The sequence below is a fragment of the Colossoma macropomum genome, unplaced genomic scaffold (assembly GCF_904425465.1).
Source record: "Colossoma macropomum unplaced genomic scaffold, Colossoma_macropomum, whole genome shotgun sequence".
NCBI classification, from domain to species: Eukaryota; Metazoa; Chordata; class Actinopteri; order Characiformes; family Serrasalmidae; genus Colossoma; species Colossoma macropomum.
The window spans coordinates 16,601,987-16,621,775 of record NW_023494799.1 but is presented as its reverse complement, the minus strand read 5'-3'; the positions used below and the strand labels follow the sequence as shown (position 1 = coordinate 16,621,775).

General features: G+C 37.2%; 1 protein-coding gene across 1 annotated transcript in view; it reads left to right on the top strand.

The window, feature by feature from the left end:
• The window catches only part of LOC118819423 (inactive N-acetylated-alpha-linked acidic dipeptidase-like protein 2), a 321,925-nt gene that overhangs the window by 135,748 nt on the left and 166,388 nt on the right, over nucleotides 1-19,789 (top strand). Inside the window, exon 4 of the mRNA XM_036587209.1 lies at nucleotides 4,431-4,550. Within this exon, the coding sequence (XP_036443102.1) occupies nucleotides 4,431-4,550 (120 nt within the window). The remainder of the gene's footprint in view (nucleotides 1-4,430; nucleotides 4,551-19,789) is intronic.

Genomic DNA, 19,789 nt, shown 5'->3' with positions numbered 1-19,789 from the left:
TAAAGTGCCATTTAGATAAATAATTTTTTCCCCAGTGAGGCAGCAAATTGAATCTCATCAAAGGAGCAACAAATTAAAAAGTTTAATCTGAGTTCTAAATAAGAGTCAGAGATGGAACACATTAGTGTAATTGAAACAGCCGAGGCATTAAGAATCCACTACATTTACTTAAATACAAATCAAAGCGGCTCTGTCTTCTTCATAAACTACTGTACGTTCCATTAGCAGCTTCATACTTTAGTCACAACACTACACTTCCAGTCTAGCGCCAGTGATGTTTTTGCAGTGCAAATACTCTTTAGAATTAAAGTTGCTGAAAACATATACACATCAGTTGTCTATAGCACTTTTTTATACCGCTTACATGTACTTATAATTGATTTAAACGGTAATGGACCGATGGCTTATTTTTAAGATAAATGAAAGAAAATCACTGAAACTAGAAGCTATTCCAATGAAATGTGTAAAAACTGCCATAGTCATTTTATCCAATTTTACTGTCTGTCACTTGCATTTATTTTTCCACCTTTACAAATAACTGAGCTATACTGTGCAGTACAAAAGGAAAATGCTGTGGTCTGACTGAACTGCATGTAATTAAATAGCTTCCCTTGCTTTCTAGCAAGGCTTAACTTATGCAGTGGTCACTAATACATTAGGAGTCATGGTGATGGTGGGGGTGTCCCTGGGGTAATCAGTTTTGATGAGCTATATCCTCAGCATACTCTCCTCCCATAGCAGATTAGCAATGATTGGGTGCTAGCACAATGCAATTACTGGTTTTAATTTCAAAAGGAGAAAGAAATGTTGGGTAGTTACGCTCTATGTTTTTGCAATATCTTCTGGCTCCCTTTATATTGGATTTGCTATTTTGTTTCTGACCAGCTCATATTGTGAACAACATTGTCGGCTCCCTTAATTTATGGAAAATCAAATTTCATTCTGCGTGATATAACATATTATTTAGACATTGTTTCAACTAAGCCAGCCTTAGAGACTTAGAATCCGTCTGTTCTATATGTGTATCCCCCACTGTGGTAGAGTCTCAGACAGAAAGAAAGTCTCTGGTTGTGTTAGTTCTGCATAAAAGCCATTTAGAGAGCGGAGTGCGTTCCAGCACAGTCTCCTTCTGGACTTCTTAGAGCTAAAGAACCTCACTACAGGGACTAGCCGTTTACATTCATTTAGAAGTTCATCACTAGGCACAGAAGACTGAACTCTTTAACTTCTATTAACATTCTGCAATTGTTCCTTTTGTCTCAACATTGCTCCGTAGTGTGCTTCATTGTGTGCATGCTGAAAAATTGTCACTGTCATATAAAAATCTTGTTACTATATGTATATATACCAATGCAAAAGTTGTGCTATAACACCTTTAGAGGGCAGCAGTAGTGCTTGTCTGCCATTAGTTGGGAGCAAATCAATAGTAGGGATGTGCTTTCCCAACTTATTTTTGCTATTTGAGTATCTATAAGCGTTAAAATCAGTTAAATGTGTCAAAATAAAAAATACCCTAAACCCAGGGCTGTAGACTGTTTTAAGTGATAGCACACTTCTTTTATAAACAAGTTTTATAAAAAAAATAATAACTGAAGGAAATTGGTAGATTTTCATGTTGGATGAGTAATAGAGACTGCCTCTAATAAGCTAATGAACTAAAAGTACAACTAACTAGTATAAGGCTAGATGCTGATGAGGACACTTCATCTTCTTACAGGTCTTTTCTCCTCAGTGGACAATGTGCCAACATGTGAGATTGTCAGAGAAATGCACCCTGTTACTGGACCTAGCTAACATCAGCTAGAGTAGCTAGCTTAGTAAGCAATAAAGCCACGGTATCTCTGCCTTCTCATTCACATCCGAATCAGTGCATCCTTGGCAATCCCCTCATGTTAAAGTACTTGTGTTTCACAGTAGCAAAGTGTATTAATTGCACATACATACTTGTAAATACAAGTAAACTCACCACATTTTACAGCGCTGTTAAAACATAAAACCACTGTTTCACTGAATTGTTAGTTTGTATATTTTCCTGTGATGAAAATGAATAACCGAGTAGTGATTTCATTATGTGGATACTGGCACTTTGAAAAATTACCCGTGTTAACAAAATAGCTAATCAGCTAATTTGGCCACGTTAGGCTTGTACTTTTACAGTTAATACACAATTAAATTATTAATCACAGTTATTGATATGGCAAGTAGCTTCATTCTGCAAATCCCCTAGTGACCTGGATATTTTTAATTAAAATGCTAGAATAAAATATTTTCCCCTGTAACACTGTTATCAGAAAAGGGAAACTGTTGGCTCTGTGAAATGTCTGTGTTGAGCTTCTAGTGAGCAATGAGGGGCAAAAGCGGAGGGTTGAGAAACCTCTGCTGTAAAAACAATTCATACCTCTCCACAAAGACAACTGTGGTAAGAGAAAACTGACAGGACAGCTGCAGCTTTCTTCATACCTAAATTCCTGTATACAATGTGCTGCAGTAAAAAAACAGTATTTAAACACAATAAATACACTTTTATGAATGTTGACTTGCTTTCTCACCTACAGAAATGAAAATCCAGTTTGTTCCCAGGTTTGTAAGACACATTCCATCAAAATATATTGCCTCAACATTATTGAAAGAAAAAAAAGCATGATGGACATCCAGAACAGGTGGAAAGAGCATTTTATGACTACTGTGAAAAGGGGTTAACCATCAGCTTCCCTTTAATGGACAGTTAAGTAGCTGATGGTTCTAAAAAGCCACGTGGCAGAACGTTTTTTCCACATTTCCAAAATGAACTTTCTCTTATCCCACTGCTGTGTCCCACTGTTTTCAATGCATCATTACATCGCATGGGTTAATGGATGTGAAGCCTCAGTCTTATGCAGGCGGGTCTCTGCTCTGTCTACCTCCTAATAGCAGTGCCTGATTGTGGTGACATTTACCACTCTCCTCAAAATAATGTTTAATTGTCGGGTGGATATTTCTTTCTGGTCCTCAATCAAGCAGATGCGAAAACAATTGTTATTTCTTCCTGCATTCAGGAATGCAGCAGCGGGTGTGAGATGACTCGTGAACAGCGCCAAAGTGTTCTGTGTAATGCATACCCTCGTTAACTTCATTACCTTAATGACAGCCTCTCAGTGCAAATCTCATTGTTTCCCAATTTATCTGCCTCTAGTGTAGAGTTAGACAGGATGCTTGTATGATGCCAGCGCTGATACATGTAATAAAGTTCGCATGTCTGTGGTCTTGTAGTTCTGCCAAACCAAGCGGGATGTGCTCTCCTCTCTGAAATCTCATTTAATTTGCCTTCAGGCCTTCTGAAAAATGAATTGAGGACAGGTGATGCATTGCCAGCTTTGTAGCTCCGGCCCTTTAAATAGCATTCCACCTTAGCTGCTACTTTTATTCAACTCTTATATCTACGATTTTAACACTGAGCGTATGGCCACTGCAGTATTCTCACAATGAAACAGCACATCCACATCCTTTGTAGCATATTTGAACCTAGTTTTTGTCTGTTGTTTGCACCAACACCTTAAATCTCATTTTTTTCATTTATTACTAGTTTACACCATTTGAAAACACTTGCTGCCTGTTACATGTGAACATCTCATGGCTAATAAGCCTATAGAATAGTTGTCATGGTGTCTCTGGGTAGACTCCAGTTGCACTTGACCAGCCTGAATTGGCTCACTCCAGCTTCAGCTCCACCTTGGCTCCTCCCATTCATTATCACACTCACCTGCAGTTGGTTTTGGATTATTAACACTCACATATGTCTCTCAGTTTGGCTTCTATCTTTGCTAAGTTAAATTGGGATTGAAATAAGCAAGACAATGGCTGTGTGTGAAATAGCTGTGTACTGCATACTGCACCAGTATAAACTGTATACTGCATGCTACTCTTCATCGGTTGTGTACAGTATAGTATCTAGTATGTGACAAAACTGTGCTACAGGGCAGAGACCTAACTGGACTGTCAATATAAGGGACTGAGCCAGGCAGACCATCTCAAGACTCATTCCATGTTTCTTAGGCCTACAATCCCTGTTTAGCAACCATTGCTAGCCACTTTTCAGCTCCTATGCACTTTTAAAAGACAACTGAAGCCATGACAGAGTGGAGGGTGTTGTTTTCTACCCATCCCCAGAGCCAAAAGTAAAGCCTCATGAATCCTCTATCTTTTGTTTCATAGTTTATCCCCTCACCACTAGTCAGCACATGGCAGGCATATTTCCTCTTATGTATTTTTATATAAATGATGAAAATGCATCTCATTTACACTGGTGTTAAATGCAGTAACAAAACAGACGACCCTTAAAATGTTCTGTTATCAGCTACACACCCAAGAAAAATAAGACTTAAGTGATGTGCCAATATTTTCAGGGCCCAAAAAATACCAAGGCTGATATTTATTATTTTTTATCTTCTAAGGCAGAAGTGGTGGATGTACAGTATGGAAGTTCTGAAGATTTGAGATGGGTCAGAGCTCAGATGAATGCGACCAATAAAATTGCACTGCTGAAGCTTGGACATGCACCTTTACTGTACACGGTAAGTTTAGAGGAAATCATTTCCATTTGCAGACTGTCCATCACTGTCAAGGTTTTTTTCTGCATTAAATCTTTTATACAAGTGATGTGTTTTGATGATTTGAGGCCAGAGGATAAATAGGAGTATTTAGGTGCAGTTGATTTAACTCCACTGTCCGTTGTGGCCCAGAGGAGGATGGTATTCTCTTTTGAGGCTTAGTTCCTGTCAGTGTTTCTTCATCATGCTGTTATAGGGAGTTTTTCCTGCCACTTTCAACCTCAGTTTGTTCATTTGGGGTCTGGAAAGCCACACTTTGGCAGTGTCTGTTGTAACAAGAACCATACAAATAAATTGAATGAGCTAAACTGAGAATTGAACTAGGCTTATAATTGTCAAGCATACACAGGATAAATAATAAAACACTTTAAAATGGCATAATATCATTTCCACTGAGAACTGCTTTCTTGTCATGGGAGAAACCATTAAATGTGATTAACTGGCAGCAAGGTACACTACATTTCAAACGCCATATCTACTTACATTACTGTAAAATCCATCTCTAAAAAGCTGCACCGGCACAGTGTTTATTTTGCGTTGACGTAACTGATTGATTGTTGTTTGGCTGCTCATGTATCCAAGGAAAGAAATAGTCCAGACTGATGAAGGTGGACTTTTATGATGAATGAAAATGCAGTCCTCACTGCTGACTGAAAAGTAGCACAGACTGCAAGCAACATGTATTGTTGACCTTGTTATGGAAGATTATAAAAATACAGTTTAAGCCAATCTTAATTATTTGACTACTAGATTAGCGTAACTTCCAGACTATATTTCTAGACAAACAGTAAATCAGCATAATGCTTCTACTGCAAAGTTATTTACCTTTACCTTTTGGCCCCGTAACCATAGTTTTCTCTGCCAGTTCTACTTACTGCTCTTGTTTTTGTAATTAGGATTCCTAGGCCAGGTGTTTTTATGCAAATAACATTAATTACTGAGGATCAGAGAGAAGGTCAGCTGTAGTGTTGGCGTAAACAGCAGCTTCAGTTTAGCCTAGAGATTTATTAAAGTCTTATAATCCATAATGAATGACTGCCATTTGAAGATCCCTGTAACCAGTGCAAGATAGGGGACACTGTTCATCTTTTGCGTATATGTTTGATAAAACTTTTACAGAAGTAATTCTGGCTTATGGGTGTCAACATAAATACAAGTAGTATTTGCAAATGAATACAACCTATTTTCCAAAAAAAGTTGTGACGCTGTGCAGAATGTAAATAAAAACAAAATGAAATGATGTGCAAATTATTTCAACCTGATATTTAATTGAAAGTAGTACAAAGGCAACGTATCAAATGTTGAATGTAAGAAACTTTAATTTTTGAAAAATATATTTTGCTGCCAGCAGCACATTTAAAAAAAAAGTTGGAATAAGGACAACAAAAGACTGGTAAAGTGTAATGCTATCAAAAACACCTGCTGGTTAATTGGCAAGAGGACAGTAACATGATTGCAAAGGCATCCTAGAGAGTCTTTTTATGGTACATAATATCATTAAATGATTCGGAGAATCCAGAGAAATCTCTATATGCAAGCGACAAGGTTGAAAACCAGTATTGGCTGGCCGTGATCTTTGGGCCCTTAGATGGCACTGCATTAAAAACAGACTCTATTTTGTACTGGGAATCACTGAATGGGCTCAGGAACACTTCTGAAAACCACTGTCTGTGAACACAGTTTGTCGCTGCATCCACAAATACAAAACAACAAGATCCATGTATATATACAAAATAAATACAAAATAAACAAGATCCAGAAATGCCACCGCCTTCTCTGGGGCCGAGCTCATTTAAGATGGACTGGGGCAAAGTGGAAAAGTGTCCTGTAGTCCGATGAAAGAAAATTTTAAATTCTTTTTGGAAATCATGGACACTGTGTCCTTCGGGCTAAAGACCATCCAGTTTGTTATCAGCACACAGTTCAAAAGCCAGCATCTGTGATCATATGGGGATGCATTAGTACACATGGCATAGATGATGTGCACATCTGTGAAGACACCATTAATGCTGAATGCTATATACAGGTTTTGGCAACATATGCTGCCACCCAGGCCTTATTTTATTTTATTTTTTTATTTATTTCAGTAAGAAAATATTAAACCATGTTCTGCATGTGTTACAATAGCATTGCCCCGTAGTAAAGTGTCCAGGTGATAAACTGGCCTGCCTGCAGTCCAGACCTGTCACCCATTGACAACATTTGCTAAAATTATAAATCAAGCAAGAAAAAGAAAATATTTCACTTTTAAAGCTACAGCTCTTGGTCTCCTCAGTTTCCAAATGCTTACAGAGTGTTGGCAAAAGAAGTGGTGATGCAATAAAGTGGTAAACATGCCTCTTTCTCAACTTTCTCAAAAATGTGTTGCTGGCATCAAATTCAAAATAGCATATATTTTTCAAAAAAAAATTCTCAGTTTCAACATTTGATATGTTGCGTTCATAGTATTTTTGAATAAATATGAGGTTTGCATGATTTGCACATCATTACATTTGGCTTTTATTCACATTTTGCACAGCATCCCAACTTTTTTGGTAACGGGGTTGCATATAAGAAATGGCAAATTCTGTGTTGGCAACTTTGTGTTTAAAAATGGACTGAGCCCTTTTCTTTTCAAGGTGATTCTGTTATAGGAAGTTGAATCTAAAGCAGTTCTGAGGGAAAATAGAGCAGTTACTTAGTACTTTGTTTTGCACTGATGCTTTCAAATTCATTCCCACTGTTTTAGTTTCATTTGCAAGGCATCTTATGGCCTATGTTTGTAACTCCTAGACACTTAAGTTTAGCAAGCTGAAGGTTCAGCCAAGGCAAGACCATGGTCTGGTAGACCACGAAACTGACCACAATGAGATAAACAGTATTTAAAGCTTTTATTTCTAAGAGAAGGTCAAACTCCACTCTTGCTTTAGAAATATAAGAAATCTATAGGTGTTTCTGTCCATGCTTCCACTGTGAGAAGACAACACTATGGGCATTGCTTAGACCAAGAAAATCAGAAAATACATGTAACTTCCAAGACTGAAATTTGAATGTGTGGAAAAATATCCCTGCAGATTAATGTAAAAAAATGAAAGCAAGTTTCCCAATTTATATTTATTGGTAAATATATGTTTCCTTCTTTTTTCCTGGCAAAAATTAATAACATGTACTTAATGACTTTTGACTGGAAATTAAATAAATGAAAGAATGGTCTCCTACTTTTGCACAGTATTGTACAACTTAATATAAATTCATAGATCAGTATAATCCAGTGTCAAAAAAATTGATCAACTGACCTCCCAATGAATCCCAGGAAAATGGTATTCACATTTGTTCTTTTAGCCAAGACACAATCTAGAAGCTTAAAAATGTGCAATGATACATAAAGCACTGCTCATAACTACCTTTGAATAAAATGCTTTTCTTAGTACACATAGATATAATGCTTTAACAGGGTAAATGTAGCTATTGTGGCAATATTGACCCTCTGCTCTCTTTGCTCCTGCTTTGAATTCTAACACTCTGTGGCCCTCTCAGGCAGTATTTGTTTGGGAAGGGTTATTGATTTCCTTTAAACTGAGTGCTTAGTCCCGTAGTCCATGAGGATCAAGCTTTTGACTGCTCCACCTTAGACAATCAGTCAGAAAATGATACTTATCACTGCGTATTACTGAAGCTGCTGGCTAGAGTGAAACCAAAACTGACCATATTTTTTCTCGAAAAAGAAGAACATAAAGGATATTGGAAGTTAATATCACATTACAATAAGTTGCCAGTTTATTAAAAACACCTACCATGCAAGTGAACTTAATATATTTTATTCATTTGAAAATGATGCACAGTACTGTGCAAGTCAGAGACCACCCTTCATTTATTTAATTTCTGGTCATAATGACTATTTAGTTATTAATTTTGTACAGTTATTAGGAATCTTTTTTTCTGTACATCTTTTAATATTTTTCCAACTCCAATTTGAAAAAAAAACTTTTAAAATAATCCTGTTGACGTACTTTCTATGATTTTACCCTTCCTTATGTGGGCAAATTAACTAATCTAATCTCCTCATAAATATGTCTTTAAAAATAATTAACTTGTACTTAATGATCATTTTGACTGTAAACTAAATAAATGAAGGGTCATATTGGCACATTTGCATCAAGTAAATTCAGTGGATTACTTTGTTCAGTGTAGCAATTACTGACTGTAGCCCATCAGTTGCTGTACAATTTATTAGCTGCCCTCTACCCCATGCATTATCATAAGACCCCCAGGAATCGCAGATTATTTGGTTGATGGACTGTTCTCAACCCAGCAGTGACTCTGAAATATTTAAAAATTCCAGCAATGCTGCTTCCGGCGCAGAACATACACTAGTGTGCCGCTACAATGTTGGTATCACTGCTGTGTGCCGCTACAATGTTGGTATCACTGCTGAGAATGGGTCACCACCCAAATAATATCTATGGAGCGGTGGTCTCTTTCCAGAAAAGTGTAAGAGCAACTAAGAGCACTTGTTTGGTAGGTGTATCTGATAAAATAGCCAATAAGTGTAGGAACAAGGTAAATGTAGGGGAGAATATGGCACAAACTAACACAATATGGACTTTTTAAGGTAGTTAAACAGGTTCAAATGGAACATGCTTTTGGTCATCTCATATTCTCATAGCAATGTCATCAGTGAATTTTGACAGAAGTCAGACAAATATTTCTCAAGATTCAACCTAAGCGTTGTTTTTTTGTATCATGAAAGTAACTTTTTTCATCATACGTGCTCTTTATTTGCTGAGGTTTATGTATAAGTCTACGATGGCATTTTAGGCCACTGTTAATAAAAATAAAAATAGTAGACTTCGAGAATAAAGTAATATTTTGAGAAAAAAGTTATAACATTTCGAGAAAAAAAGACGTAGAATTACGACATTAAAGTGGTAGTAATACCAGGAAATGTCGCAATATTGTGGCCAAAGACTTTGCAAAGGGAAGGCAGCACCTCCTCGTGTTAAATGAGGGGCGGTGAGGAGTTGGTGGAGTTATACTTTCACATCGATTTCACCCATAAAGAAATACTCAGCCTCCCTGTCTCTCCTGGCACATCAGCACCAGCCTGTTATTAGTATAAGAAACAGCTGATACGGCTGTGCAGGAAAGTGTTTATCTAGAATAAAAAACCAGACGGACTCGGAGGAAATGGTCTGTTTTGTTTCGACAGTTAGCCCACCTTATCCTCGAAATATTACAACTTTTCTTCTCTATCTTCTCTATTACGACTTTTTTCTCAAAATATTACGACTTTATTCTCGAAGTTTGCTATTTTTATGTTTATTAACAGTGGCCCTAAAACACTGTCGTAATAAGTCACAGAATTCATACTTTATACTTTTGAGGCACAGAATACACTCACGGCACTCTCACATAATCAGTACACTCGCGACTCACGATTGATAGATCAGGCTGTTGATGAATATTGGTGGCCTACGTCAGCCATAGTTAGTGCAGCGTGTATGGCACATTGGATTTTTACCCAATTATCTCCCCAATTAAGTCTTTTCCAATCCCACCCGCTAGTTAGGACTCTCCCAATCACACGATGCTATCAACGCTAGGAGGATGAAGGCTAGCACAGGCTTCCTCCGAGACCTGTGAAGCCAACCACCGCATCTTTTCGAACTGCCGCTCACGCAATGTCACTGGACAGCCGAACGCGCTCGGAGGAAAGCGCTAACAGACGCCTGCGCTGACTAGCATCGCGTTGAGTGATGGGGGGAGAGGGAGGGGCCATCCTACCCACCCAGAGAGAGCGAGGCCAATTGTGCTCTCTCGGACTCCCGGCTACGGATGGCTGTAGCATCACCAGGGATCGAACTCGCGTTGCGCCACTCGGGAGCCCTTTGTCAGGGTTTTTGTTTGGCATCAGTGGTCAACCAGGAGCGAGGGAGAAGTTTCAGAGCTAGGAATGCACATTTGAACTATTGGACATTGAACTAAATATTTAAATGTTTAAAATAGCCTATATTACCATATTCGCAAGAAAAATTATTTGGACACTTTTTACCTTTTGCCATATAATTAAGAACATGTGAAAATGCCTTTTATTTCACTGTGTAATATTCAAACATTCACTTTTGAAACCAATAACACATTTAAACAGAATATTCTTTACTGTTTTTACCGCAGTTTATAGCAACATAAATAAAGTAAGTAACTCCTAGCAAGATATAGCAATGCGAAAGTACAGCCTCCACATAGTGGGGTTAGTTTTAACATGATGTTGCAACTAGATATACTTATGAATTCATTTGGAGAAATGCATACCTCCTCATCTAAACTCAAAATGGTTCATTTTTCAAATGTTTTTAGGCACAGATTCTTTAGAAATGTACCATAGATGTCATAAATAAAGTATATTTAAATTTGTATTATTCTAACACATGTTTGACACTTGTCACTATCCATATTTCTATTGTATGTTTTTATATATTTCTTTTAACAACTTAAGATTTTTGCTAATATCTGAAATGGAACAATAACTGATAGATTAATGGACCATTTAATGGACTGTAACATGTCTTTGCAAGTGACAGAATTTATTTATTACATCATTAGATTGTTACTAACAGATGTGATATTATAACCCCATTATTAGAACATGTGCACTGTATTTGTGATGCATAAATGAATAATAAACATAGCTATAATGTGTAATGCATTTGTATAAATATTTAATCATGTTTGTAATGCTTTATGAATACATCATAGTTTGTTATGAATGCAGTTTCTTATAGACGTGTTTTCAGGGAAATGTTACCATTGGTTCTTATGGATTCAACTTTGAATGTTACTTTTTTCTATGTTAGTAATGATTCATGTAATAGTAAATGGCATACCAGATAACAAGATATATTTTCAATAATTTAACCCTTGGCTGGAAGACATTCATTTCAATATCTCAAACACGGCATTTGCCCATATTATTAGCTCACCCTGTCAGTGACTGACTGTGTGCGGTGGAGTTTGTAAGTAAATGTCAAGTGCTGTGTGCTTAGTTTTGCTCGTCCATTTTTCTTTGAAAGACAAGGTGTTAGCGCTCGTTGGCATTTAGCATGAGGGCCGTGAACCATGGAAATACTCTCTGTGGCTTAGAGCGGCTACAAAAATACCCACAAGGTGTTGATTGCTATCTGCGAAGGACCTCCCATCCGCCGTCGGAGATGTTCAGTGCTGATTTTACCTTTGCATTCACAAGTCCATTTATCTATATCCCTGGGAGAAAGGTCATGTTGCTGCATCATATAGATGTCAGGCATCAAAGAGCTCTCATCTTGCAGCCCCCAATGGCACAGTCTTCTTTGTGGTAGATGCCCCTATTTTATCCAGACATGCTAGCATATATGACTTGATGCTGCACATATGCTCCTCAGCCACCCCATTAGCTATGGCAGTGAGATGACTTGGTAGATGTTCAAAGCAAATGTGGTGCTTTAACAGTGACTCAAGGTATATAAATGGCTGCTGTCCCACAAAGTGGGTTACAAGCAATAGTACCAGCTCTTTAAAAAAGCTCACCGCTTCTTACTTTTTAGTGTTTAGTTGTAGTAAAAACACCATAGCATTCAAAACACCTATGCTAACCCACTAATAAGCTCAGGAGCACAAAGGAAAAATTAGAAGCCTGTAGAGGAGAGTTTGAGAATGGACATTAAAGCAGGTTTTCATATTTAATAAGTAGGTATGACCAACAGAAGCTACTCCTTCCGTTGAGCTACACTCAAAAAATTATTTGTTGTGTGATGTTAATTCAATTATTCCACACATTTCGGTTCCATCAAGTAGAGTAGAGTCAATGTACAGACATTGTTACGTCAGCATAACATTCAATTGTTGATAGAACCAAAGTGAAACATTTCAGTGCGATTCATTTTTCATTAAAAAAGAATTTTCATAGTTTTCATTTATTGGAATGCAGTTATAAATTTTTGTCCATTTTACATAAACCAGTTACTTAAAGACAACACAATTAATATTTTTATTGTTGACATATTCTCAGTTCGTCCAGCAACCCTGTTGGTTTGTTTTTTTGAGTGTAGCGTTGTACCTAAAACTGAAGCTAGCAGTGCTATTATTCTTTTTATTTATTATTAGTTTTTATTGAACTTTAATGAAACAATACACATAACCATGCATGAATGCATTAACATTTGTCAATATCAATATCAATTTATTAAACAGTCCTGTTTAATCTATTAAGCCAACTGTCAACAGCAATTGTAAGAAAATGTAGCTTAGCAAGCTAACTGTTTGGCAGATATCTTTTTTCTGTAATGTTAGTTATCATTAGATAACTAGTCATACTAAAATGGACATTAGCAAATACAGGGACCTAGATAAAGTTTAGCCTACCTTAGCAAGCAGGAATGCCTGTTAGTAGTTTTGTCATGTTAATATTTTTGTCGTGTCAGCTGTGGGTGTGGCCCTCCACATAGTTTAATTCAAAACTTTTTCAGCTTCAGTAATGAAACATCACCTTCCAGATGACCAGGATAGGGTGTACCTGAATTACATGTTTGTAAATAACACATGCCATCATTAGCTTTCCTTGGGGTGGTTAGGTAATGCAAGTTTACCACAGGATGTCTGTCATTTTCATTACCAATTCATGAGATAAGAAATTTAGGTGATTTCGGTGAGATGAGAGTGGCTACTCAATTTATGCATTGGCTTTACTTCAGAAACAAGCAGAAAGCATGTAAAACCATTTAATTTAGCCATTATTTCCTTTACGCTTACCATCAATCTTGCAGTCTTAAATGAATGCACTGCGTCATCAGTGTTGTCATTATCTGGGGAACTCACAGCCAACAGCCAAAATCACTGCACAGACACACAGACACACACACATTTTCTAAACCACTTCTGGGTCGCGGGGGGAGCTGGAGCACAAAATCACTGCATAAAATCAATTTTTTTTTCTGTAATTTTTACACCTTTTTAAGGTTCTAAGCTTCAGATAGGACATATGAGCTGGGAAGTCCATATCAACTTGACTGTAGCCACAGAGAACAAATGTAAATGCTTTTTTGAGTGCCTTCATATGAAAGAAACTCCTTTTCCATAGGATATAATAGCTTTTTTACAGACATGATGGTTTGCACAGGATTAATATAACCTGACATAATACCACTCAGTTTAGAGAAATTAAAAGACGTCAGAGTCTTTACTGACACAGGAGTGTGGCGTCAGTAAAAATGACTGACATGGCACATTCGGACATGACTAAAATCACTGAAAAAACGTCATTAAAAAAAAACATTATGCAACCTCCTTATGTAAAACTAATCCCATCTGAATAGGGCTTTAGCGTAATTATTTTGACTGATTTTTTGCCACCGGCAAACTCACTCTAGGCTTCCCCTGAGGAGTTTTGCCAGTCTTTCAGAGTAAGTGGTTCTTAGACACGATTGTAATTGGCTAACAGGTATGTCAATCATTCATTTGCAAGTGGTCATTTTTTTGGTTTAACCCCTTAAATGGCCATGGCCCACCAGCATGACCAACGTTTTATTACACACTTCTATAAGAATAGCTCAGCCAGTTTGCATTGAAGCCCCTGTATGTAATAAGCCTAATTTTAAGGTGCTAGCAGAGAAGTACTGCAACTCATTTATTTACTAGGGCTATAACAGTACACTCACACTTCATTGCGATTCAGTTAATTTGGTATTCTCACAATATTTTGAACAAAATTGGAATGAAGGAAAATTATGACCTAATCATTGCATTAAAATGGCTTAGTATATGTTCAGTGCAAGCAAAATACAGGAAGTATATAAATGGCTGCTGTTCCACAAAGTGTGTTACAAGCTTGCTGTAGTGCTTGCTCTTTAAAAAAGCTCACTGCGTCTCGCGTTTTAGCCCTGAGTCTTGAGGCCATCAAGTTTTTAATTGACCATCAAAATTTCAGCTCAGGATACCTGATTGCGTCTATCACGTTTGTGCTAACCAAAAAGCTCAGTACCAGATAACAAGTATACATCAGTTCACTGGCTTGAAAGGTCAGCAATGTCCTGACTCTAGGCCACTGCTGGTCCACCCTTGGACCACCCAGATTATTGTCCTACTAGTCTAACAAGTCTAACTAGTTTTTAATCTCCTCTAACAGATTTAAATGTGCACAGCCTTTTATTTTGGAAAGCAAACTAAGACAAATATAACAAACTATTGAAAAAAAAAATGATTAGGCCTAATATAAAAGGATTTTGTTGAAAATGTAGTTGCTGACACTGTGCTAGATTAGGTACAGCTGTATAAATGGCTTTATTTAATGAAATTGATGTTATAATTATTTACTAAACTAATTTACAAAGGATAATGAAAGAAAGAAATGAAGAGAAAATAAGTAAATTGGACTGTGAGTGGAAAATGAATGATAAAAAATTGGTATTTTGTCTTTTGGCTTAACCACCAGTGGGCTGTCCAGAAAACACTGAGCAAAAAGCTTGCAGGCTGCCAGCTTTGCCATCAGCAGGCCAGCAGTGGCCTGCTGTCCTCTTGCTGTCTGGGGTAATACAAAGAAGGATTTACTAGCACACAAGGGAAAATGCTCGAAAAACATTAGAGCAAAAAAAGCTACCCCTTTGAATGAGCTAGCATTTTTAGCAAACGTTAATGAAACAGTACAGATAAGTGTGCATGTATGAGTGCACTGTTTATCTTAATAAATATCTTTATATTTAATCACAGAATGTTTTAATAACAAATGCAAGCACTGTACAGAAAAAGCACTTTTCAGAAAAAGAAAAAGTGTCCTAGCTAGCCGACTTATCTTAATGTTAATTATTACAATGTCCATTAGAGAATATAGTGACCTTAGTAAGTTATTGCCTACTTTAAACAAAACAGGTATGCCAGCTAACAGTTTGACACTGAGCTGTAAGAGTGGCCTTCCACAAAATTTGATACAAAACTTTTCCAGCCTTAGTAATGAAATGTAACAAATACCACCCTTCAGATGATCATGTCTGAATTACACATTTCTCAGTAACAAGTTCCATCTCTTAACTTAATAATTCTGACTAATTTACTGTCATCGCCACTCTCACTTTGTGTGTTGTGAGAAGTTTTGTCTAAGTTTTTCTTTTGCTTGACAGAGGAAATAGTGCTGAAAGACGATTGTGATTGGCTAAGAGGTGTGCCGATCATTACTTTGCAATGCAGGAGCCATGTTTAAAGTCATTGCAAAATATTTGATTATATGATTATATAATAAGGCGTTGTAATGGGATAATAAGGCAGTAATTGGCGTGCTGGGCAAGATAATTGCTAAAGAACTAGAGAGGACTAATTCAATTTTAAACAGCTTGCTAAATAATATTAAATGATATATACATCTAATATTTTACTCCATTTTGCTGTTAAAATTATGGATTTGTACAGGGCATTAATGAGCCATTAGACTACAGTACAGTAAATTTTCCACTGCTTCCTCAGAGAGTGACATACTGTCTGAGGAAAATTCTCAGCATTTTTGTGTAGTGAAAGTGTCTTGATTGTTCAGATGAGTGCTAAAATTCCAGAGTGACTGGGCAGAAATGACAGAAAACACTGCATCATTTTTATATAAAGCATATTTTATATATAAAGCACATGAATGTGTTGGAGTTTTACTGTTAGCATTATTAGCACACAGTTTGCCATGAACCCACACCAAAAGGAATTTTCAAAATGAGAGATGAAACAGTTTTCAAAAAATATAGAAGTTTCCAGTATTATACTGTTTAATATGTGTTTTTCATTAAAGATTTTCATTAAATAAATTAAAGTTCTATAAGCTAAAAATTAGAAAGTAGGTTTAAGCTGTAGCAGACCATTCATGTATGTGTGCAGTCATAGGTGTGTGGATATTGAATATTTTACAGTGGCTTCAAACATGACATGACAATCATATGTTAGGTCATGATCCATTTTATAAAATAAATAATTCATTAAACAGTTCATGATATTTCACCATATGAGATTTTACCATTTCTTGAAGCAATAAGCAGTAAGAGTCTGTGTGTTACAGTGACTTTACTACAGTTAATAGGTGTTGTTATGCTATTTAGGGCTCTGATTTAGGGCTCTGTACAAATGTGCATTCTGACTAATTTTGATATTCAAGTATCTGAAAGAGTTAATAATTGGAAGGAAGGGAAAAACCTGAAAAACAGCTACAAATTTGAAAAGAAATTAAATTAGCGAAGGTACAAATATTTTGCAGCAAGCAGAGGAATACAATTGAAAACAAGTTTTATTATTCATAAAAAGCTGAGGGAAATTGGTAGTGTTTATGTTAGATGAAACAGAGGCTGCCTCTTCAGATGGATTCTAATGAGGACTCGTCATCTTCTATGTGAGTTATTTTTTTCTCCTGGATGTGCAAACTTGTTTCTGGACATCAGCTAGACTAACCGACCTGGTTAGCAAAAAATGCTCGCTACATCCGCCTTCTCAAATATGTCTTTATATTCTTGGCAACATGCTCACTGGAAGGCACTTGTGTTTTGAGTGGCAAAGTGCAACATACATACTTACTAACAAATATGAGCAAACCACACCATTTTACACTTCTATTGAAACACAAAAGCAGCATTTCATTGAATTGTTAGTTTATATATTGTTAATGTATAGTTTAGAGGAGCTCACTCTTTGGTGGTGTGGGAGGTCACAGATAGGTGGTGCTAAACAAACTTATTAGGAAGGCTGGCTCTGTTGTAGGAGTCAAGCTGGACTCTCTGGAGGTTGTGGCAGAACAAAGGACGCTCAACAAGCTGTTAGCCATCTTGGATAAAACCTCACACCCCCTGCATGCTACACTGGATAAACAGAGAAGCACATTCAGTGCAGACTGTTACAGCAGTGCTGTGTTAAAAAGCGCCGTGTGAGATCTTTCTTACCCACTGCTATAAGGCTCTACAATGAGTCTCCTTACTGCAGAGATGGTACTGATCTCTTGGTGTCTGAACTGAACTAAACCACATCACTATATCACCTCTCCTGTTAATACACACTGTGCAATATATCATAACCTGCTGCTGTAACAACTCTTTCACTATGCACTTTACATTGTAATATAGCTGTAACTTTTTGTCTAGTTTTGTCTATTCTCATTGTGTTTTTAGTTTACCTCATACCACTCAGTGCATGCTATCATGTACATACAACAAATCTGTCTCATATGATATGTAAATATGCAAGTAGATATAATTTGTTTCTACTCTTATACTTAACTTATGTCTGTTTTTATTTCTATTTTTTATTTTCTGCATAGTAGATGTAAGTTTATGTGAAATTACACATCTCGCTACTGAAACACTGCAATTTCCCTTCAGGATCAATAAAGTTCTATCTATACATCTATCTCTCTAATATAAAGAGGGGAAAAATCAGAGCCAGGAAAAATCTCAGAAAAACTGAGCATGGTAATGGCTTAGCAACAGCTCAGAGCTACACTCACCGTAGAACATGTCTGATTTCGGCTTTCACTCCAACACCAGCCACTCAACTTCGCACTCTCAGATATCCTCTAAATGGCTGTCATTTTAGCTTCGGCTAGCTGAAATGGTGTGTGGCACATTTGGCCTGCTGACTAAGCTATTGTTAGTTTAGCCAGAACCCTAGAATCCCAAACACCACAGCATTCTGTCACTCCAGCACCAGACATTAGTTTCTATCATCAATATTTGTGTCAGCAAAGCATCAGTTAGTCAAGATGAAACCTGTACTGTGGTGTGTGGGACTGTTTGGGGCTGTAGCTTGCTTGCTACACTTCTCGCTACACTGTTAGCCAGTCAGGCTACGGATCTAAACCGCATGGAAAAGGCTTAATGTTGTCTCTCTTTAGCACCAGTTGCTTGACTTCACTCCCCCCAGATTTGAATCATTATCAACCATTATCCAACCTTGGATTGATGCTTTATTTAGCCAGAATCAAACATGTTCTGTGGTATATAGAGCTGTTATCATGCTAGCTAAGCTAATGGTAACCAGCTCCGCTTTCCTAGTTAGCTGTACTGTTTAACATACAGCAATCATTAGACATATTGTTTGACATTTATTGCATGATGGCTTGAAAATCGTGCACTGTGTTCACTTATTTAGTGACCATGTAAGCGGACTAACCTTGTTGATTATTTTCAAGTTTGAAATAACAGAGGATAAGACAGCCTAAAAGCCCCTGGGAATCCTGTATACTGCAGTAATATTTTGAAACGGTTTGAAGATATGAAACAACAGGAAAGCACCCAACCCTAACCCCAAAAGTAAATTCAGTATTTGAATACTGTTCACTTTCTTTGACTTGTTTGTGAGTGCAGTACTGAGATTTGGCCCAGATATGGCTGTATACCTCACACACTGAGCTGTGTGTGAGTGCGTAAAGGCATCAGGTGTACAGTTTGCAGATGCATGAGACCGTCACTGTCAAGTGGTCTGTCTCACACTGCTCTTAAACCACGCTTGCACACAAGCGCACACTCCTCCCGAGGAGACTGTCCTAATCCCTCCCTTCTATAAATATTTTCACTTCCGTCTCACCCACGTATGGATCAAGTGTCAGCGCTGACCTCAGGTTTAACCCACATTAATGAAAATCTGCTCTCCGTCAACCACTTCGCCATCCACATTTTTCCTTGAACTGCCATGTCGGAATGACAGGCACATCAGTACACATCTGTGTTACAGCTCCACCCTCAGGTTAGTGAGCACAGTGTGGTGTGTGTGTGAGGGTGTATGTTTCCCTGTGTGCAACGTCAGAAACACTGCATTATTTAACTCCAAAGATTTCAGTCTTATTACATCTTAATACTTGTTATTCAGTAACTACAGGGACTACAATGCAAACTGGCAGAGTTATTTCAAGATTAAAAAGTGTGTAATAAAAGTTTGGACCCACTAGCAGGTCGTGACCATTTAAGGGATTAAACCACCACTGTTATGAACCATTCTGACTGTAAGCTTCTTGACAATAACGGATTTCGCATCAAACCACTCTGAATGACTTTGTTTACATCTTACCCATTTAATTATATAGATTTTTGAATAATTGTAAAAATCTTTACCAACATTGCGCTTTCTGTTTAAACATATTTTGTCTCCTATTGTGTCAAATATCTATTAAAAGTTGTACTTTGAATTTGTTGTCCTGTCCACCTCTTATGAGAGTGCGTTGATAAAGAAAGTTCTTGTCTCCA